Source organism: Labrus mixtus, chromosome 6 (assembly GCF_963584025.1).
Source record: "Labrus mixtus chromosome 6, fLabMix1.1, whole genome shotgun sequence".
In the NCBI taxonomy this organism is placed as follows: Eukaryota; Metazoa; Chordata; class Actinopteri; order Labriformes; family Labridae; genus Labrus; species Labrus mixtus.
Window position 1 is genome coordinate 19,203,037 of NC_083617.1, and position 24,295 is coordinate 19,227,331.

At 39.1% G+C, this 24,295-nt stretch overlaps 1 protein-coding gene across 2 annotated transcripts in view; it reads left to right on the forward strand.

Moving 5' to 3' along the window:
• Positions 1-21,912, forward strand: part of gfra1a (gdnf family receptor alpha 1a) — a 96,484-nt gene extending 74,572 nt beyond the window's left edge. For both annotated transcript variants that reach the window (XM_061040396.1, XM_061040397.1), the window contains 5 exons: positions 873-982; positions 2,661-2,795; positions 10,547-10,728; positions 17,656-17,703; positions 21,114-21,912. In XM_061040396.1, coding sequence (XP_060896379.1) covers positions 873-982; positions 2,661-2,795; positions 10,547-10,728; positions 17,656-17,703; positions 21,114-21,266 — 628 coding nt within the window. In that variant the 3' untranslated portion in view covers positions 21,267-21,912. The remainder of the gene's footprint in view (positions 1-872; positions 983-2,660; positions 2,796-10,546; positions 10,729-17,655; positions 17,704-21,113) is intronic.
• Positions 21,913-24,295: the final 2,383 nt, after the last annotated feature.

Here is a 24,295-nt window from a genome sequence, read left to right on the forward strand (position 1 = left end):
ACTTGACTGATTATGTTGCTTAGTTTGAGTCATTTGAGTCAAAACAGTCACATACAGCCAGAACACTCTGATATTTCTCAATAATGGAAAGCTGTCAACGTTGTGTAACTGTGATTGTGATCGTGCATAAACTGCCCAAGCACACCTCTTGTGCACCGTGCTTGAGCTGGGATTGGAGCACTCACACTAGTAAAATGAACTGGACTTTGAGGGTGAAGCGTTCTTAGGCAAGGTACGGATTGCTTAGTGTGAGAGCGCCCTAAATTACATTTGAGATATTGAGGGCTGAACAATGGATTATATAGAAAGTTAGGATCAAATAAGTTTTGATGTCCCTGCACTGTTCAAAACTTTTTACATAGTAACAATGACTTTTCTGAATGAAGTATTCAATCCAGACTGTCGATAAAGTTACCTCCTCAAAATGGTTGCACTCTAAAAGAATCATCTGATGGTTTTGCTTTGTGTCAAAGTGTATGTATATCATACTCAGTCCAAACTCAAATGTTGACTTCCTTTGGAATCCAAACTCCATTCCAATTTCACATGCCACTGCACCTGTGGCAAAAGTGCAAACAAACATTTATGAAGGCAGTAAATGAAACAGAACAGACCTGGTGGAGAATTGCCTTTATCTTTGTTCATTCCAGGATATAAACCAGGCGCAGCGTACATAAGAGGGTCATCTCACTGCGCTGACGGCAGCCATTAAGACGCTTAATTACATTGAGAGAAATGACTTCCAGTAAACGCTCATTTGGACGGGGCATACTGCTGCACATTCCAGTCACATTGGCCATCTATATTTCTCATATGAAATCTATCGCAGCTCTAATGATGTTTTTTTTTTTTGGGTGTGTTTTTTGTTTCAGGTCACGACTGGCTGACTTCTTTGTCAACTGCCAGCCGGAGCCTCGCTCGCTGTCAGGTTGTCTGAAGGAGAACTACGCAGACTGCCTCCTCTCGTACTCGGGGCTGATTGGTGAGTTCACTGACATTTGATTGTGATTGGTCAGCCTTGTACTGGCATTTACTCCAGGGTTCAGTGGATTGCTCCAACCTTTTTTTTTTTTTCATGTCTTAAATGGAACATTACATTTTTGACAACTTCTTTTCATTGTTCTGTTTCTCGAGCCTGCGGAAAGATTACACAAACCAAAGTTTGAGATGAAATCTGATGTCACAAGTCAAATGGGAATGTGAATGGGTCAAGAAACGCAAGCAGTGAGATTAACAGACTCATTGGAATCAGTTGAGGCAGGTTATTTTAACTATATTATTGGAATCAAAAAGGTTGCAAATCCGAAAAGGTAGGCCAGTGCTTTTTTATGCTGCCAAGGCTACGCTAGATCCAACCCAAAAAAGTCTTTCCTTAGATACAGAAGTCTGACAACATAATAAACATGTGACCTGGCAACATGGGACGAAGCCAATGGGTTAATCTAGATTATTAATGAGAATATGTTGGCAGGTAAAACTGAAAAGTTAGATTTGCTTGGACTTTTCTCATTGTCTGACTGTTGTTATTAGCATTGCCAGTGCCCCTCCTGATCTCCCCATCGGCATGATGTGCTATGATAAATGAATTGGAAATGGTGGACGTTGATGAAATTAGCGACGCAGTTGTGTTTCCCCAGCGCTTATCCTTGTTGGGACCCAACTCCCAATCAGGATGTGGAAAAGCCAAACTAGCCTACAAGCCCTCGTGTCCTCTGCAAATTCAATGGAAATGCTGAATGTGCCCAGGGGTTGATTAATTAAGGTATTAAACAATAACAAAATGATGAAGGAAGCCATGGTCGGACATGTGTTTGTCATGTGGTACATAGTCTGATACAGCTCCACCGTCAATCCATCTCCTGGGCTTCATTTCAGGTCATTTTTAAGGCTACAATAATGATCATTAATACTATATATATTTATAAACTTAGAAAACATTTGAGATGCTTGATGCTGGTTCCTGATTGGCCACCATACATTATGTCACTCAAGTTGCCTCTCAGTACCAACCCTTTTAGCAGGTGTTAAAAATGTGCCTCTAAAGACCGTTCTAACAGCTGGGATCATTTCAAGTTCTTGTAGTGGCAGGGTCTTGCAACCGTTCTTAGAACTAATCTAAACTAAAAGTTCCTCTGGTACCAAGAGCATCTAATGAGCTGTCAAAAATCGACCCTCACAATTCACTAAACCGGGCCACACATGCACACCCAGTCCACACAGCGCCAATTCATTCTACCTACTGCAAAACAAAAAGCCCTGTTTTGGAGCGCAGCCAGCACAAGGGAACAATCCATTGGGGGAGTGAGAAATCACTGACTGAAGCTATTTACTTTCCCTCGCAGAGAGAAGCCTATTCTTCACTCTGGCTTCTCTGCATTCTGCTTCCTGCAGAAACTCCACCACACTGCGTTAGTCCTCTACATGGTGGGAAGAGAAAGAGAAACACAAATCACAACATTTAACTTTGTTATGATGGGATTCATCATTGAACAGCACTTAAATGGTTTGAGTGTTATTCTTTTTTCTTGACAGTCAGCAGTATATTTGGGTTCTTGCCTAGAACAATTTGCACATGACCCTTGTTTGTAAATCAAATGTCTAACCATGGAATAAAGACGGATGAATATATGAGTCATATGCCATTCATGCATCTGCTGCAGGTACCGTGATGACTCCCAACTACCTGCGCTCACCCAAAATCAGCGTCTCACCATACTGCGACTGCAGCAACAGCGGCAACAACAAGGACGAGTGTGACAAATTCACAGAGTTTTTCACGGAGAACACCTGCCTCCGTAAGTTATTCCTTCTAATCAGTACACTATCATGTGTTCTTCTTTGTATCCCTTATACACTTGAGCTGTATCTCTTTCTTTCAGTTCTGCGCTCTAACTTTTTTATTTGCACCCACTTTGCTCTACTCGGATCTTTTTATCCTCTCTTTTCTTTTCCTGACTCCCCTTCTAACCAAATATATCCCATTGCTATGCTTGCATTGTTATGCTCTCTGCATTATAGAGAATCCAGTCATTTTGCACCACAGTGCCTGAATGCGTATGTGTGTGTGTGTGTGTGTGCCCAAGAGCTCTACCAGACCTCCTGCTCTACATCTTTGACAGAAAGCCGCTTTATCATCCAGCCCTCTTACACAACAACCTTAATTAACAAACCCCCTCGAACACACACACACACACACACACACACACACACACACACACACACACACACACACACACACACACACACACACACTCACACACACATATTCCCAGCCACAATTAATAAGTTGCAGGACATTTGTTCCAAGCTGCTGAGATAAGAGCCAGATTCATTCTGTGTTTCATTGTAATCAGAGCTAATTCTGTTCTTTCTGTTGTGGTAGCACACTCAGTGTCAGCCAGCCTGCTGCTCTCCTGTCCTCCTGTTTAAGTGTAACGTGATTCCTCATTGATCGTTGTACGGGGGTCAGAACACAGGATCTTAAAGGGGGTATCTTGCTCAAGGACACCTGAGCTGGATGAATGTTTGTAATCACACACGCTTGATGGTTGGTCGCTGAAACCTGGCAGGAGGTTTTGTTCATTCCTGTGTTCGTCCAAAGTAATCAGCTTATGAAACAAAATTACCCTTGAATTAATTTGATTACCCTTCTTAAGATACAAGGGTTATCAAATCAATTCAAGGGTAATCACAGTAATAATAGAGACACATACAGGGTGAATTAATTGTTGAAAAATTAATGCGTAAGGATTGTCAAGTGAAAGTGCATTGATTTTCTCAGGCTGGATTACAAACACTGTTGGTTAGGACTAGGTCTTAATTGCGTTTTTGTTTGATGAAATAGCTGGCTTTGCTGAAAGTTTTGATACTATATACCTAATATATGGTAAATGGACTTGAGCTAGTGCAGCGCTTTTCTAGTCTTCTGACACAGCATGTCACACCTACCCATTCACACACTGATGGCAGAGGTTGCTATGTAGTGAAACCGTCAGAAGTAACTAATGTTATTTATAAACATTCATATGCCGCCGATGAAAGTGTCTTGCCCAAGGACACATCGGACATGTTGCTGCAGGAGCTGGGGATTGAAGCCTCGACCTTCAGGGTTGAGAGACGACGACTCTACCAACTGAGCCCAAGTAATATAAAACCCCAAATTACAAAAAGGTTGGGATGTTGTGTAAAATGATCTATAAACCGCCTTTTCTAGGCCTGAGCTCATTAATAATAGACTGAGGCAAAGTGGAACACCGTCCCGAGGTCTGACCAATCAAAATGTGACTACTGTTTAGAATTCCTCGATTTTGAAACATATTTGGATGTGGGGTTTGAAATATAGGAACTCTTAATGACTTGCTCTGCCGTATGGCTTTGGGTTCTAAGTTTGCTATTGGGAATTGGTCATTCATAAATGAGCGATATGTCTTATATTTGCGTGGAGTCGACATAGTCACCAGCATCATGCTCATCTACAGTTTTTCAAGTTAGCAATCCGTGATGAAAAATAAAAAGCAAGACGCTTGTTTCAAGGTACCAACAGATTAGTGCGTCATAGAGAATCTTATACATTTAACATAATGAGCAATAAAAAAGATAAAGACTTAAAGCCCTGTTAGTTCAGCACTACACAACTAAGTGGGAGATTTGGATTTCTGCTGTCTGGATGACAGTTACCAGATGAGAAAACACCAATAAGACGCTGCCACAGTTTTACCAACGGCTCTCTGTTTCACTCTCTCATTTATCTTCTCTTTCTCTTCTATTGTCTGTTTTAAACTTCTCCTTCGCTTGTTTTCTTTGCTCTGTTGTCTTTTTACAAGTCACGGTTAACAATGTTGGTCTGCCAAAGATAATAAGAGCTGCCATAGTCAGTGTCTGTGGGTTTGTTTGTGTGTGTGTGTGTGTGTGTGTGTGTGTGTGTGTGTGTGTGTTTGAGCCTTGTGTGTGAGATGTGAACCGTACATCTTCTCTGCTGCATGTTCATGTGTTTGGAGATTTGCGTTCAAGGGTGTGGACATGAGATTTGCAAGATCAGAGTTGTAAACGTTGGTTGGAAAAGTCTCTATGTATATTTATATTTGCTTTTATTGACTGTAAGAAGGAAAACAAAGGGCAAACTGGAGAAAAACTCTTTGTCTGAAATTTCCATTATTAGTTTAAAAATGGCATTCTCGCTAACTCTTTTTGTCCTCTCCGTACTTATTTAGCCATTGCCCTCTCTTTCTTTCCCTTGTTTACCCTGCTCGTGCATCACCTAACTTCTTCCTGCTCATCCCATCTCTGTGTCTCCATCTCTCTCCTTTCATGCCCTCCCTCTTTCTACACTCATTAAGTCTGCTCAGCAGTAACTGGAACTGACAACTCCGAAGATCCTGACACACAGCCGGCTACAGGGTCATGACTAGAGAGACACTTCAAGAAAGAAAGAAAGAAAGAACAGAAAAAACTGAAAGACTGAGCTAAGGACTCGCTGTTCTTATACTACTCTATGTTTTTTTAATAATTATGCGTCTTTAATCACGAGTCATACTGTGGCAGACTCAGAATAACACACTGATTACAAATATTTGGAGCTCTTGAACCTCAGGAATACTGGTGTCTTTAACAGGACTCATGGCACTATTTCACATCCTTTGTGGGTCAAAATGACTAAAAGTTAAAACAAAAGGTTTTGGAATTGTTTTGGCAGATTGATTCACCAACTGTTGCTAAATGGACAATAATGTCTTCAAATATATCATTAAGGGCCCTCAATCACAATACGTCCAATTAAGTTTTTGTTTTTTTTGCCACCAATAAGCTTAGATTGTTTTATATATTCTTGAGAACATTATTGAAAAGAACCTTATACAAAGACCTTTTTGTATAAGATTAAAAAAAACATTTCTAAACCAATAACAGCTGTTAACATTGTTCTCTTAAAAGCCACCAAGCTTACTTTGATGTCCGTGTTAGTTTCCCAAGAAGAACCCAACAGAAGTAAGAAAGGATTTCATGTTTAAAGAGAATTAATAATAATATTAATAATATTTTTTTTTATCTGTAGAGCACTTTTCAAGACACAAAGTGCTGTGCAGATGAAGCAATTTATGAAAAATGTCGACACGAAAACAGCAAAATTCAGACATCAGTCAAAACAGAACCAAGTTAAAAGAGCCAATCACAAATGTAGGTAATATCAATAAAACAATAAAGTTAAAACATGCACAACAGGGCTCTGATAAAATGATCCATCATCTAAAAAGGCAAGTCAGTAAAAATGAGTGTTAAGGCTGCTTCAGGATTTAAAATCAGAAACAGTATTAGCTGACTGAATACAAGGAGGCAGTCTGTTCCAGAGCTGAGATGCAATCACAGAAAAAAGCTCACGATCACCCTTTGACCGCAACCTTGACTCAGGCACAGTTAGCAGACCTAATGCAGCTGATCCAAGAGGTCTTATTGGGCAGTAAGGCGTTAAAAGCCTTCAATATTCAGGTGCATGATGTCAAGCATTTTATCGACAAAGTCTACCAAATTCATCCATAAATGTTTAGAACATCAGGCTCCTCAAGTGTTCAATGTATCAGGCTCTGTAACCAGGGTTATTTCTGGCTGAGGCTGAGGTGGTACTGCTCTTACTCATGCATGTCGACCGTCAACACTTTTTAACAAGCAACATTTCTACAACTTTACAATTTTTATAATTGTAAAGTTGTAGAAAGGACGTTGGAATACTTTTGGACAAGTTATTCCACTTTAGATATGCATTATACCAAACTTTGAATCCATCAATCAATCATTATTTGTATAGCGCCAATTCATAACAAGTGCTATGTCGAGACGCTTTACAAAAGCATATGGGATAATGTGCAGACAGGATTTCTCCTTTGTATTCCTCCCATTCCTGTTGTCCACACTTCCTTGCCGCTGAGGTGGAGGTCAGAGCAGGCCGTGCATGAACGAGGACAGTGGCGGTTGTGGGGACGACACAGTCTAATGGGGTGACTCTTACCTAACATGATTTCTGGTGGAGTGTAGTGATGTCGTTCATTTCAGCAACCCCCAGAGGAACATCGAGTTGGCTGCATTGTTTGTTTCCGAGCCATCAATTTACCATCATTGCGTGGCTTGTTTGACATAAACCATTACTTATGACATCATAAAGCCATTGTGAGGCTAATTTTAGAAAATGACATTGAGTAGTTATTCTCAGATTGATAGAATTCACCAGGCCTTTAAGCAGTAATGGGGTTTTCAGACCAAAAACAAAGATTAGTGAGTGATTTCAAAGAGTTACGAGTATAAAATCCTGGTGCAAATCAAGTGTATTTGGGTTAGTCACTTATTGGTACAAACGTAATGTTTCCAACTCAAGTTAACAATTTCACATGAAACTGTGTCATGAAGACTTATCAGCGTTGAAACACTGATGCATCAGACATGATGGATCCAAATTCCATTCCAAAAACAAGCATTTGTGGCTCAAAGTTGCTTGTTTGCCTCACACAAAGGACTGACTAGATAAAAAGATTGAAAATTGTTTAAAAATCTGCATGAAGAGATAGTTTAAAATTACTTTTCATAGTTGAACATAGTACAACAAATCAAGTCTTAGATACACTTCAAGTGCTTCTTGCAGGGGGAGGAAGTCAGTTAAATCCGCAGCAGCAGCAGCAATGGAGCACCACCAGTGGTTGGTGTCCATCCAAGAAACCCTGGCACTGAGTCTGGCAGAGTCGAGCCTGACCTATCTAACAGGTCATTAAACAATGGAGGCACTTGTCAGGCTAAAGTAGCTTGAAGGAGCAAAGATGTTCACTGTGAGGTTTTAATGAGGTATCAGGAGGGAGAATACTCGCAAATTATGTTTAAACAATGTAAATGAAGAAAAATAATCCAGCAGGTAAACCTGCGAAAGTAGTATGACTCAAATCTAAGGTGCTTATAATGCCGGATATGGTCCAAACTCTTGTTTAAGTAAGGGTCTGAGACAGCTAAGACGCAGTTTGACAGAGGCTTGACAGATGCCCCATTCAGAGTGAAGCCTACGCGGACTTCCAACCCATTGGAGGGGATAAAGTGGTTAGATGTGCTGATGAAAGTATCACAGTTGGTTGGTTGATAATTATGTCTGCTGTGCTTGTACATGTTTAGAATGTTTTGGTTGTTTTTTGGAGTCAAGATGATAAGATTCAAGCCTTTAGGTTTATTATCCACACACTATGCTCAAAGATTAGCTCTGCAGTCTGCCAAATGTTGATCAGACTGGCTGCAATGCAAGGATTTGTTCACTAAAAATGTTATACGTCTTCAAGCAAACGTAGATGATGTTGTGTTGTATAAATGTTTCTGTACTAACCTACTGAAAACTTGCCATAGGCCTTCACTACCTTGAAAAGAGAGATAAAGAAAAAAAATGACTGAGATTAACAGAGCAATAATAAATGTGTGAATGTCTGTGACAGACTTCTCAAAGAACTTTACACAATTTGTCATATTTTATTTAACCCTGAGGCCTACTTTGGGGTGCAAACACATTTTCTTTTCACACAGCCACTGTGCTGTGAGTGTAATTAGGCCTGAGGTCAGCAGACAGTGTGCATCAACACTTACAATATGCTCATCAGCCTTCTGCTGTCTGCTGTCTCGGCACAATGATGCCAGCAACACAAAAACCTGCTCACATACATTGACAAATGTTATATATGCACATGCACACTCATGAGGAAAGTCGCACAAATCAAGGCTGCAGGATATTGACAGAAAATATTTTGTGCTGATTGTCGCACCTTAGATAATAATGCCTGTATGCGTCAACAGCTTGAGTTATACATAACATCTCTGCTTGAAGACTAAAACAATTAAATAAGTACTTCTAGGAAATAAGATAGGGGATTGTTTGGTTGATTTGACGCCATGTTTGTTTATACCAGAGCCACAGCTTGTCCCACATACATACAGTTTTTGTCTTCTGTTCAGTGCTGCGGCAATGATTTAGCTGAAATCATTTCAAAGGACACACCTTCAAATGGAAGCGTATGATCCAGAAGTAGGACTTGTCTGTTTATTCAAAGAGCTCAAATCAGGCAAAATGTTGATATTAAAAATGATGAATGATGAATACGTGAAAAAAGGCAATTTGTTGCCATTTTCAAACATAGATATATGTAAAGCATCGGCAGGGTGATTCATTTTCAATTCTTAACATGTTTAATCCCTTGTGTTGTGAGGGTTTTTTTTTTCATGTTGATTTGTCAAAATACAAAATAAAAACAAGGATCTGATGCAGCATGATAAGGATTTGCTGATCATTATAGGCTATCTCTATGTCTTTGCAAGTGTATGAATATTAGAGTGGGGTTAAAGAGCTGTTATGCAGATCAGCTCTCCCCTCCTTTACCACAGTATCAGGGTCATAATTCACTGTTATATGGAAGAACATCATTACATTCAAACAGCATCTCAGCTTTCCTCTGATGTGTGTGTATATGTGAGAGTATATATACAGTATATGTGTGTGTGTCTTTTACATCAAAGCCATAGAAGGCTATTAATAGGGCCACTAATGGACCCTAATGGTAAATAGCCACATCAGCACTCAGGTTTTTTGACTGTGTGGTGAATTTATAATGGAGGGAAGTGATAACAAAACTTAAGTACCTTCTAACTCACCTTTAATTGTGGTTTTAGACTGGTGCAGTATAAAGCTTTATTTGAACATGGGGACTAACAAGCTTTGTGATTCATGATAAGATCCAACTGAATCCTAAAGTGACCTGCTGTGAATTGCATCGTATTTCTGGTGCCGCAAACTGATATTCGCCAGCTCAGCACATACACAAACTTAGGTGCATTAAGAGTTGTGTTTGGAACCTTTATGGTTATTAAAATATTGCCCAATATAATTTACATCGTAGTCAGGATACATGTTTTTTTATATTCTGGAAGGAGAACGTCAGTGCCAAAATAGGGTTGTATAGGTTGATGGTGCATTAGCTTACAACAACCTGGCACTAAATAATGGAATTTATAGCCAGACAGCGATGTCGAGTCAGCATTGTATGCAATATAAGAATAAAAGCAGATGTATGGGGAATGATAGAGTGCAGAACATTTGCGGGGATTGCTGGAGTCAGTGAATGGGTCAAGACTTTACACATGAGGCCTGGCTTCAACTTCCATTTGAGTCCAAAGGTCAACAACAACCAGTTTAAACTTACATGTATAATGTCACCTATTTGCTTAATGTCACTGATGCCATGTAAAAAACACAACTACAGCAACTAGTATACCTAAGTTAAACAAAAGCTCCACATACACTATCGCTCGGACATGCACAAACACACAGCGCTGCTCTACTATGCTGGCTCCGTCGATCCCGTCTCACCCCTCTAACGTTACTACCTTCAAAGGCGACACAGAGGTGGGATCAGTTCATTCCCCCCCCCATTTCACCTCTGCGACATTCACATAACAGACAGTCCTTGTTGGGCTTATATGTCTACCAATCATCCCCCCTTTTGGTTCAAAGCTAAGTAGTTTTTTTCTTTTCCTTTTTTAGGTAATGCCATCCAGGCCTTTGGGAATGGAACAGATGTTGGAGTGTGGCAGCCAATGTCCCCTGTCCAGACCACCACCTCCACCACCACGCCTTACCAGAGGAAACGTGAACGCAACCCCAACACCATCGACAACCACATCAACACAGACCCTGGCATCTACCACTTCTGTGGCAACCTACAGGTAATACACACATACACAAAAACGTTTTTTTTTTCAGGTGTAGAAAGAAAGTACTTGTAGAAGTTTCTTGAAGTTGCCAAGGCTGACCTGCTGATCTCTCCTTCTTTGTGTACAGTCTCAGTATGCACAGTTCATGTATAACTATCTTACTGTTTGTCTGTTCCAGTTGCATACCTCACTGCCTTTCCCTCCTCTAGCTCATGTTGCATTTCTTTTAACTAGAAAGAGACAGAAAAGTCAGCACACAAATGTCCTTTTAGTTTCCTTTATCCGGGTAAGAAAAGCAACACAACAATGGACCCGTTTCAGCACTAGGCCTTCATCAGTGTTCAGCCGACTTTTCTGTCTCTTTCTAGTCTTGTTGCGGTCGGGCACCTGGAATCGTGTTTGCTGTCGAGTGTGCTCCTTTTTTGCTGTTTTTGCATTTCTTTTTACTCCCAAGCGAGTCCCGTTGTTTATCTGAGTTTGTTATCATATCAAATACATGCCATGCGTTATAGACACAAAATACGTTTACAGCACACATTAGACAAGCCTTAGTGAAGAAGGTGGTGAATGAAAAATGTTAAGCAACGTAATGCTCCACTTTTTAAACAGTCCTTAAAGTCAATATTAGTTTGGTATCTGGTCATGTGTGGCGGGACATATGCAAGCAGGAACTTTATTTGTATGCCAAGTGTATTAGAAGAAATTATAGCAGGCCTGTGTGAGACACATTTTGAGCAAATCATTTCTTATTGATGGTCAAAAATCACAACATCCTCTACATCAACCATGACAACTTTTTTCAAGTTATATTTTGGGCCTTTTTGCCTTTATTTACAGAACAGCTGAAGAGAGATAGGAAATGTTGGGAGGAGAGATTGGGGGATGACATGCAGCAAAGGGCAGAGGTGGGATTTGAACCCACAGCTGCTGCATTGAGGACTAGCGTCTGTACATGGGGTGTGCAACATAACCGCTAGGCTATCAGTGCTCCAACCTTGACAACTTTTGATGACATTTTTCCAAAATAGTTTCCTGAAATGACCTGTTTTGAATATCAAATCCTTTCAAACCAATCCATGTATTATTCAGTATACCACTCTTGGTACATTTCTTACTTTTGGTATGTACCTATATAGTATGTGTTTTTCTTTTTTAACTCTTTGCCCAAGAAAACTCTCAAACTGTATTCCTCAGTTGGAGCAGCCCCTCCTGCTTTACAGGAACAACAGATATCAGGCTGACGAAACAGCGAATCAAAAGCAGCAATCCTGAACACAGAGGATGGGCTCCCCCCTGGGTCAGAGAGGAAATGGGGATAATACTGTCATTACCTGAAGTGATGACAGGGACTCAGATAACCATTTCAAATATAATAACACTGCAACCTGATGGAGCATCATCGATTCACTGAAGTTACTCTTTACCCTTATTGACAGAAAATCCTCAAGCAATTTCAAACTGAAACCAGCCTTTGCTAGCAATAACAGTCTACCAATATCATTGTTTATGTTGTTGTTATTGTTTTTGAAAATGCTGTGTAGAATATTGTTTCTCTGAAGGCTTTAAGGCCCTTATCCCAAAATACTGATATAGATAAACCATCACTTCGTGTTTCCTCACAGAACAAAACAGATATTATGATATACTCATTTCTTTCTTTCTTTGTTTTGGTCTCCATCTGCTAAAGGTAATGGATTTCTCCTAAGCTTCTGAAGGCATCACTTTTGTCTCCAGCATTATGTCTTTTATGCAGCACAGCCTCTTCATGTCGCCTAACTTAACAAAAATCAACTCAAAGATGCTAAAATGGGGAAGTATAGAATTGTGAAAGTAATTATCAGTGGGTTTATCACTTTGACAACCTGTTTCACATTACATATTGTCAGTTTATCCCTTTCTTAAAATGCTGATTTTTAATTAGCTTTAAAGTTGAAGTTAAGGTCAGTTGAGAAAAATTAATTGGGCACCTGAATGAAACCTAAAGATTAAAGCCAAGTCGAAGTAATTAGTGGCCCGGGTAACCCCTTTGATTAGATTTGGATCACAGCTTGTGCCTCTATCCAAGACTGGTTTAGGAAAAACAAAGATAGAATTTAATTGGATTGCCCAACAAACACACACACACATATATATACAAACATGTAGTTGCACCGTCCTGCAAGTTTACTTCCCACAGCCAGATATTGTGGATAGATGCGTACACATTCACTTTTGCACACACAAATACACACAGATGCTGCACTCACTTACGGACACACACAACCAAACTCACACACACAGAGTCTGCACTGATAATGAGCTGTGCTGGTGTACTGGTGCATGTGTGCTGTTGGCACTGTTCTGATAGCATGTCAAGTACAAGTTAATGAGAGAGTTGTGTTAAACCACTTTTCTAGTGTGTGTGTGCGTGTGTGTGTGTCCACCCCCCCCCCCCCCCCCCCCCCCCCCCCCCACTCTCTCCATTGATCTCAGTCTTGTTCATACACACACACACACACACACACACACACACACACACACGTGCAAAACAAAAAAAAAAGGTACCCATTAACCGGTGACTCAAAACCTCTCCACTTCCAGAAAATGACAGCTCAACAACACTTACCGAGATGCATTTACATCTATTTAAAGGGAAAAGAATGAAAGCGTCTAGAGAGAAAAAATGGAAGGTGGAAAGATCCTCAGCTTGAAGTTCAGACTTGTCCTTTGTGCACTACAGACAATGCAAGGAAGGTCCCCCCCCCCGTAATCCTTAAACTGAATTAGAGGAGATCCGGTTGATCATTTTGTCACTAATACCTGCTCTTAAGACTGCAGTTCTTACTCTTTTCAGCCACGCTATCTGAAAAGCTCCGGGGATGGAGAGGTTATTGGTGATTGTCTAAATGGTGGATGGATCCTACTGAATTTGGTTATCCCAATGCTTTTTTTTTCAGATTACACCAGCAGTGTTTTTGTTTCTCACCTGAAAAGGAATCATGTGGGAGTTTAAACAAAATTGTACTTGGACCCACCTTTTATAGCCTGTAGGCCTTGTTCTGTTGTAGGCCTCACCAGGGTTAGACTGGCAGCTTTCACACTAGATTTAATTTAATTTAGTAATGGTTGGTTCATTTTAACTAAGCTAAACAGGAGTATAAAAAAGCACCCCTAGCCTTGCTTAGATTTTCTCTGTTTTGCCTTTTGTTAAGGTAACATTACAGCCAGGGAGAGTAATCTTTCTACATATTCCCCCCCTTGAGGCTTCAAAGGAGATTAAAACACCAGAATGACTGCGCTACCTTTATATCACACAACAGACAAAGCAGGGCCCAGAGCATACCCAACACAGACAATACAACATATACACACACATGCCAAAACAGAGAGGCAAACATACATATATATATATACAGAGTTTGTGAGCGCTCAGGGCGACTTGAGCCTGTTCTTTGAAATGCAGTTGACTCTAAAGCGAGTAGTGCATGCCCTGGACAAATATGGAAATCTACCACAATGCTAATGTGACTTTTAGAAAAGGCAGGTATTAGGCAAACACAGAACAGGCAGACACAAGGCAGGAATATGTATTTGAATAAGTTGACATCCAGATCTTTTTGAATTTGTACTAAGCATTGCTGTTCTCAAATATTAGAGAAAACTAGTGTGTGCACATCCAGGCAAAATGCATACAGGTGCAGTGAAAGAACAGCACTAACTGCAGAAAGAAGGATAAAGGTCCGCACACTGTTCAGCTTCAACCGGGCAATTGTAACCAGGGCAATGTCTACAAGATCTTTCTCAGGCAGTTATTTAATTTCAAATAATACTTATAGGGCATTCAAATGTTTTTATTGGTCTCATGCGTTTAATTGCCAGTACAGTGTTGTTGTGGTCTGATATAAAGATTCAGTTAACTTTACTACACAGAATACAGTATCAAAACAATTATATCTAACCATGCAAATAGTTTGGGCTTTATTTACAGAGTTCTAAGATACTGTATCAATTCAAAATTGGCCCAAAACAGTAATGACCCCAATACCTAGTAAACACCTTGGTCAGATAAAAACAAAAGCATGTATATGTCTAGTGCTAGATGTAAGTAGGGAAACTCGGTCAGATCACTGCTGTTGGTTGTATTGAATCAAAATCAAATTCACGGCCGGATTAAAGCAAAACTCTGAGAAGAGGCACGCCCAGGTTTAAGGACTTCTTTACACGTGCTGGTCTACAATGTTCTGAAATCCTCCCTGCTTACAGTAACACAATGGGGCTACATGAGATGGTGTGTATTTTTGTCTCTGTGTTCCAGATGTAACACCACAGAGCTGCTGTTCTGTGTGTCTGTTAAGTCTTGAATTTGTGTGTCACTTAAGAATCACGTACATTTAGACATCTAGTTTTGTGCTTCTCTTTTGAAAACAGCTCTGATATTAACTTGCGGTACATGTTTGGCAGTTCCATGACCCTGATTTGGATGGCACATTATTTCAATGATATTAGTCAGACAGAAACTCACAGTGTCAGCTTAATGCTTCTTAAAGGGCTAGATATTAGAGACAAAACAGTCCAAACAAATGCTTTGGCAGATGGAGACCAACTTTTAAATGTATTCTACTTTTCTAAAGTCACTTTTTGTAATAAAAATTATGAATGTTTTGTTGTTGTCCTGCCCCCAGGATTTCACGCTACAAAACAACAAGCTGTAAAAGTTTGTTATCATTAGGATCTGTGAGATGGGGGTAACAAACTTTTAATACGTCTTCAATGACTGTAAACACAGATGGGACCTCATTGTGCAATCCAAACTGATGTAAGATGTGTTTAATCATCATATTTGTAACAATGGCTTTACACAGCCACTTTTTATTTTTGGATTGTGTGCGTTGGATTCTTGGTTTGTTTGTTCTTAGGTCTTTATGTAGACCTGTAATATGATTTATAGTCATCATTCCATCTGATCCTGACTTTTTCTTTCCATTAAGTGCAGAAGAAAAGCTGTAATAACAAACTGCTTCTTACTTTATATATAACTGTGTATGCGACATGCTGTATAGCTCAGGTAGGAATTCACAGTACATCCTGGAGCCATTTATTATTCTGCCAAAGTGCAAACCCACATACACACTAAAAGACCCAGAAGCTAAAACTGTATCATAAGTAACATTCACTTACAGCATTCATCCTGAATAGAGAGATTATGGTCATGAGAATAAACCGATAAAATGTATCCTTTGCCTTAAATGCACTAAATATTAATCTTGCATTTAAATGCTTAACTTACAAAAAAATACAGAAATATGTTCAGCTGCTAATTACAAAGGCTGTGATGCAAAAGAGAAAATCAATTCACCGTGGTGGGTTCGCAATCAACATGAGCAAATATCACTTCACGCACGTTTAAAAATGTACCTGAGCATCAGGAACACAGAGAACCAAGGGAATGCGTCACTGAATAAATGTCACGTTTATTTGTCTTCTTTGTTCATAATGTGTAATATATTGCAGGCACGTACAATAATCTAAACATGAGTAATACGGTCATGGTTATAGTCTTGGCTTTTTAATAAGCTCTTGTAAGCATGACTTAGATAGATAAGTCTCTGATATTTACAAAGCTTTAACTTTACCTTACTTGAAAGAGATCAATCTTTTTCTGTCCCATTGTTTAATGTAGAGTGGATTCTTATTTTATTGGCTTTTTATCATTTTTCCTTCCTCTTCAAGCAGGCTGCAACTTTGTTCTGTGTTTCTACGGTAGCCCGGACTGGACAATTCAAAATGAACTCTCAAGAGCCTTTTGATTTCTCTTGGCAATTTCTGCAACCTTTGACAGTCCTCCTACATTCCAGGAAGGGAAGGGGTGGTTTTTAAGAAGTTTGGGAACAGCAATCTCCAGATTTCACAAAATCCTACATTGTGCCCCTTAAACCAAGTATTTACCTACCTAACCTCCACACAAAGAAACATGGTCTTACAAATCTATTGCTATGTCTTTGTTTGGTGATAAAGTTTGAATTCTGTACCTCAACACCTGCAATTTGCCTTATGTAGCCTATAGAAAAGGGAGTAGTGTTGCTTGTGGGAATACACAATAAGGAATATATGAAGAACTCAATGTTAGAATCATGTTAGAAAAGTGTTTAGATAAATTACTTTAGCATCAGATCAGTTCATTTTCTTCAATTCAAGAGTAAACTCTTGTGGTATTTTCCAAAAAACAAAAGTCATGTTCCTGGGCCAGTGGATAGCCAAAATAATTACCAAACGTGGAAGATCTAATAATTGCTGTCATTACAGAACAGCATTTAACCTATACTTACATTCATGGAAAATCTGTTTTTTTTATGTGTGTGTTAGAGAGCAACAGAATCAAAGACAGTGTGTTTGAGCGGGCAACAGCCACTGAATGATAAATGTGAGATGAAATCACAGTCCGGGTTTGACTGTCCCTCTGTGCTCAGTCGCACTCTTCCCCTCCTGTTGGTGAAAATATCAGAAGCTTTAAAAGTTTTACAGGCTCTCAGGGTAAATACTCCAAGGTTATTGTAGTGTTTCCAATTTGGCTTGAGCTTCCAATCTGCTTTTAGCTGCTTTTTTTTTTTCATCTGATCAGATGAGCACAAATAACCGTGATGGTTATTAGAAGTGTAGTCACAGTGTTTGAACACTGATGTCTGTTGTTTCAAAGTATTGACAGAATATTTTCAGTGTAATGAGATTACAGATTGTTTCATCGATTGTTGATCACAGCAAATTAATTACTGCAGATCCTCTGTCAACTTTAACTTCAGTCTGTGTATAAAACTGCAATGGGTCTAAAAATGCTGTTGCATTGTGAGGTAACATTTCAACTTCTAAATATAAACCTCAAATGTTATTTGGATGCTTATTGACAAGTATTTTTCTCTGCAAACTTTAATTTTTGATGATGTTCTTTTTATCTCTCTGTTGCAGGCTCAGAAATTAAAGTCAAACTCAACTGTTGATGGGGTTCTTTGTGTGGTAAGTTTTCACATAGTTCAAATATTTTCAGAAATGAATAACAAATATCCAGGGATATGCTACTTCCAATTAAATTTGGTCGTCTAGAAGCTGCTGCATGACTTCCAGCAGGACAGGGTAAAATAATCATAACTACCTCAAGGTTAAAAGAAAATCAGAATTAGTTTCAAAGAACAGGTTTGCAGTCTTACCACATTGGCAGCAATAGTTGCTTAATTTTACTTCTTTCCTCAAGACTTTCTCATCAGAGGTTTTCAGTGTAAAGCTGTCCTCAGCCTCATAAAATAGAAACTTTCATAAAATATAAAGTATTTGCACTGGAAGAAAAAACCTGTTGAATGTATGCAAAGATTGGGTGTATAAGTAGACAAAGCCCCAAGGTTTCAAAAGTGAAGCCAAAACAGAACCATCTTAAACCTCATTCCTTTTAATGGCAAGCAGGACTGGAGGAGTTGCAAATATGTCCAACAATATTTTAGTCAACCAGCAACTTCCTTAAGTCAAGCTGGGTGTCAAAATTACTGTCTAAGAATAAATTACTACTAAGAATAAGGCTTACACACAAGGCAAGGCACGTTTTTTTATGTAGCACATTTCAGCAACAAGTCAATTCAAAGTGCTGCACATTTCAGGGAGTTTGTTACAGATATACTGTATGGAGCATAAAAACTGAATGTTTCTTCTCCATGTGTGGTTCCGACTCTGAGGAGAGAACACAAACTTATTGTAATTGGTCTGGATGCTTCAAACCATATCAGAAGGTCCCTAATGTATTTTAGCCCTCAACCATTTGGTGCTTTATACACCAGCAATAGTATTTTTAAATCTATTCATTGACATACCAAAAGCCAGTGTAAACACCTCAGAATTAGAGTGTTGTGATCTACCTTCTCGGTCACAGTGAGGACTTAGCAGCAGCCTTCTGAATAAGCTGCAGTTGTCTGTTTAATATTTTTAGGAAGACCTGTAAAGACACTGTTACAGTTTTGGAGTCTATTGACGATATATGCATGGAAATGATTTTCCAGGTCCTGTTGGGACCTAAGTCAATAAATTCATGATATGCTCTTCAGGTGATAGCAGGCATGGTTATTGGTAATTGTCTTTATCTGGTTCTTAAAATTCAGATAAGAGTCCATAATGACACCCACATGTAGGACTTTGTCAGTGATTTTTTTAAGCTGCATGCTGACTTGTAATCGCTACTCCTTGGCCCCTACTTCTTTTTGTAAATGCATTTACCTAGTGGTTGTATATGGCCATTGTCTCCTGGTGATATTGTAATGTAGAGCTGTTTGTCATCTGCGTAATTATGGTAAGTTATATAAATGTTTTAAATCATCTGAGCCAGTGGGAGCATGTAGATGTTTCACAGAAAAGGTCCCAGGATGGAGCCTTGTGGAACTCCACATGTAATTCTACATCATGCTGCGTGCAATTGGTGATGTGGTGGCTGCGCTTGCAGTCATGAAAGCACGTCTTAGCATTTTATTTTACTATATTGGTCACGCCTGTATATAGTATGCAGCCTACTTTAAAAAGAGAAAAAGGTATAACAAGTATGTCTCATACACCAGATTATGGAGGGAATTATGTGCTGGAATTTGCTGGCAAAATGTATATTTAGAAAGCTTTATTTCACAGTTTGTATTTCTCTGTAACATAGCAAATTGAATTAGTTGTCTTTAATAATGCCAGCCAATGTTTTTTTTCTGGACCTCTAAAAGAATACAAAAAATACATAGATTAATATTATAGACTTGCAATGACTGGACGACTCTATGTATTCACTCAGGACTACAAATTCCGCAGTGAATGCAATATCACTGCATGTAAAACTCATTAGAATGTTTTTGGGGTGATGACTTCTTAAGCTCTCTCACCTATCTCAGAAAACAACTTTATTTATTACCACAAGGCAATTTCCCAAATTACCAAATAATCACAAACTGTTATCCAAACTTACTGTTTAAAGTCTCTGACCTACAACAGAGAGTGATTGCCAGGGCAATCCTCCCTGCCTCCTTTTTAAACTCCTGGTCTTTGTAGTTCCTTTGAGGCTGGAATAGGATTGTTGCTTATCTACTGGCTTTTAAAGTTCACAGCAAATGTCATTGTACAATAATAAGGCCATGATATGCACTGGACTGACATTTAATAGAGGCAGGGACATGTCTGGAGGAAATGACCCAGCCGTTAGCTGGCAGCTATATTAGCAAGCCAAAGACTCGTGAAGCTCTGTATAAACATTTACGCATGATGGCACATGCAAATGTACACATAGACAAATACAAAAAAAGATGACTATATAGAAGTTTTTATAGGTGATAGCATTGAATTAGAAAGTATTTTGGCCTTAAGGGTTCCCAATATTTTATACATGAATAAAACTGCATCCTTAAGGCAATTTAATGTCCCACTGGGTAAAACAAGTGGCAAACAAATACACAGGGTGAAAGAAATACAATTTCTTTTGTGATCTGTAATAAGTAAAAAAACAAAAAAACTTTTAATCATTTGTTATCAAGTGGTCATGAATTTATCCAAAATCTGCTGTGGATATGATCAAGAGGTTCTTGCCACAGCTGAGACATGTCAGTCATCTTCCTTATCCCACAATCGGACTTTCAGATCACGCAAATGAGTGATACGACTTTTTGTCTCTGAATATACAATGTTTCCAAGATGATTTGTGGTTAATCTTATTTGGATAATGAATACGTACTTAGCTTTATACGCTTTAAGGTCAGATCACACAGAATTACTTATCAAACCCATACATATGGATAGATTGATGTGTATTTCTAATAAGAAAAAAGTGTTTCTTAGAGTCACTGTGGTGAATAATCTGCAGCACAGCTGCCGGTCAATGTGATGATTAATTCTAATAGACTTATCTCTAATCCTGACTCACTTGTCTTTGAATGCTAAGCTTCCTATTCATCGTGATTTTTGAACAAAATTAAAATGACAGAAATCAGTATGCCAAAGCTGGCTTCCCTTTTTTAACACCAAACATTAATTATGCTGGTAGAAATGAATGAATATCAAACTTTGGGATGGTAGAACTGCCTGGCTTCAATGTGCTATTTGATAGAACAAATCAAAGAATAAGAAAGCTGAAAAATAGTTGTAATGTTGCCAATTAAGCCGAGGATTAAGTTAATATTCTCAGCAGGTCATTGTTCACATAGCTTAAAAGGAAATCTTTCCTTCAGCTACAAAACATTTTGTGTTGTTTTCCACAGTTTCTACAGTATTTCCTTCAAGAATCTGGGTTAAAATAGGGGTGAACCAATTCTACCTCCTTTTGATTCTTACAAACACTGATAATAGATGCAAACTGGAATAGGTCTTATGTAGACTTTTTTGACTTTAACAACTCTTTCCCTCTTATCCCTCTCTCCCAGGACCCTCAGATAGATGGTCCAAGCACATCCAATGCCATTCTGAGGGACTCTGCTGTCTCCAGACGGCCTGCAGGCCTGGCCTCTCTGCTGCCCCCCCTGCTCTGGCTGTGGTACTGCAGCATGCATGCGCTATCCTCGCTGGGCGTCTTGTAGCCTCGCTGCATCACAGCAACAAGCTCAAATGGACTGACAGACACACATTTGTATAAAAGAAAAAGCAAAAGAAGAAATTATATCCTTACTTTTCGGTAATACCTGTTGTACTTTTATTCTTTCTGGATTCTTTCTCTCTTTTGATTCCTTCTTTGTTTTTTGTTTTTTTTTATGGATTTTTGAGAAGCTTTGTTGTTTTATGTTTTTTTTTTCTTTGCAATGCAGCTTTGTGCTTAAACAGTGATCTTCTGTACGTGTTAACTCAGTTTGGCTGTGTGTCCCCTGTGGCTTTGGTGGGGGAAAAAAACATGGATTTAAAGCTTATGTGTCAGGCAGAAATGGGGAAAGGACTACATTCCAAAAAAACACAGCTGGTGGCTCTTGAAAAGGTACACACAAAATGTAATTGAGCATAGATTTTCAGAGTTTCCACCCATGTCTGTTTGTGTGTTGAGGCTAAAGGTGGGATCGTTTGCTTAAAAGTCACAGTCAGTTCAGTAACGGCAACATTTTATCACTTGGGCAGCCTTTTTGGTGTTATTCAGTCTTCTCCGTGGTTCGTGTATGTTTTGATAATGATGTAATCTGGTGTTTTACATTTTTATGAAAGGTTGTGGATATATACAGTAAATTACAAAAAGAGTCACTTGAAAGCCTTGTTTTTTTCAAGGGTGAACACCAATGACCCATAACATCAGAGAAGTAAGAACATGTGCGCCCAAACTGTCTTTACTGAACACACATTGCCACCACCGGCAAAAGCACACAAGCAAAGGCCCACTCACACACACTGCACATATTCACACATTCAGACTAAAACACACAGCACCAGGCTTTTAGCATCCCTTTTTTTTACACCTTGTTATTGCAAACAGAGTGATACTCAGAGATCAAAAAAAAAAAATAGCTCATATGCTGCTGTGGAAATCCACTCATTAGTGATTGTACATACTTGTAATTGTTAAGACATCAAAGCCATGTTCCATGATTCTCTTTGGAACGCTGCTAAAGTGTCACCTGAAGGATTTGTTTGTGGTCTTCTTTTTTGTTTTGATGTACTTTGCTGCACTGTATCCAAAAAAACAAGAGCAGATGAAAGAAAAACAAGCTAACTGTTGTTACTTACACCTCCATTGCTCCCAACCTTCATTTTCTGTCAGTTCAGTGTTACCATCTATTGCCTCAGTCGTGAAACTGTCAACACATGTTTTGCAAGAGTGTGAGCGCCTAAAATTGACATTTGCTAAGCCCCCCTCCACCCCAAACTGCTGTCATTACGACCAGAGACAGTCAGGATTGAAATTGATTTTTTTTTTATCTTGATATCCTTTAGTAATCCCTGAGGGAAATTCAGGATTATGTTGTTGTTTATAAGGACATGCTTCTCACACACATAGGCCCGAATGACATGCATGCACAAACAGGACCTGTGGACATACATTGGTGGAGAGATGTCAGAGAGGGCTGCTGCAAGCTGCTAAGCAGAGAGCACACCAGAGAAGTTGGGGGTTCGGTGCCTTGCTCAGGGGCACCTCAGCGGTGCTCAGGAAGTGCCCTGGCACCTCTCCAGCTACCAGACCAACTTCCAGATTTGATCTGCACCGGGACTTGAGCCAGCGACCCTCCGGTTCCCAACCCAAGTCCCTACGGACTGAGCTACTGCCGCCCCCAAATTGATAATGTTTTAAACATTGGCTTTTAAAAGACAAAAGACAAAACTTTAATTAATTTCTCTCCTGCAGCACATCCATCCAGTGAGTATGATATGTCAGAATAAGGACTTTTGTTACGTATTTCATGGCTACGTTACGTCAAATAGCATCTCCTGCTGATTCAGACCATGTTTAATGATGTGTCCATTTGATCTCAAAAGACTGAAATTCAGAGTTGCCAGTGTGATACATCATCAGGAATGCCCCCTATAGTTGGAATTCCAGTTCTGAAACTCGGAGGAACTTCAGTAGTCCAAGCTAAAATCCAACATGGCTGCCACTTGCATCACCAGTCAAGTTTAAACTGTACACTGTAGTGATTCTTGACAACTTAGTCTTGTTTACGTGTAATTAAATTGATTACACTGATAGTATTTTCAAAGTTCTGTCTTCATGTGACTTTCGCCCGCAAACTATTACATTGTTATCGTTTGGTATTAGCTAACAAAGCAAAAGTACTTACTTACAAAAGTAAGTTTAGCTGAGTATGCTAACGTTAACAGCTAAGAGCTAATACCGTTCAGCCCATTTATTGCAATCCTCCGACACATTTTGGAAATGAAAAAAATGGAAACCACCCTTTGAGCTGGGATGAATACAGAAGCTGTCCCGTTGACCAACTAACACTTGAGTTAAATTTCAGTTGAACACTCATCATTTGGAGGAGGGGTTTAGCAATTGATCAAGTAACGAACCAACTCTGGACAGTATGTGACATGTGACTTTTCTAGTGTATGTAAATCATCAAACCATTTTACATGTCTGCTCCCAAGGATTGCAGGGAAAATAATAGGCCACAACATTGTTTTTGGCTTTGTATTTCTACAGACTTCCATACAACACATGATCAAGACGTTTACATACATCACTGTGGCATGTTCAGCAGAGTTACTTTAGCCATTTGGACACTGACAGGAGCATTTACAACACGCTGCTTGGGTTTTATGTAGCTTCTCAAACATGATTAATGTATAGTAGGACCTAAATGTTATTTACCGAGCATAAACATGGTATATGCACTGTATGTACTTGGCTGAAACTATAAATTGGACAAATAAATGTCTGATGATATTCTATTCCAGAGCATTGTGAGCTATTTTGACATTCAGATACAACATAGAGTACATTGAATAAGCAACATCATTGTTTTTTATATTGTGTATATTTCTCCTTGTATGTACATGATTATGGAATATTATTGCATCTGAGAAAGAGGATATCAAAGTAACACTCCCACTGTAGTTAAATAGCCCCATTTATGACATTGCTTAAATACAATATTTTGTTTTTGGCTATAAGATTGGAGCATATTTTTAT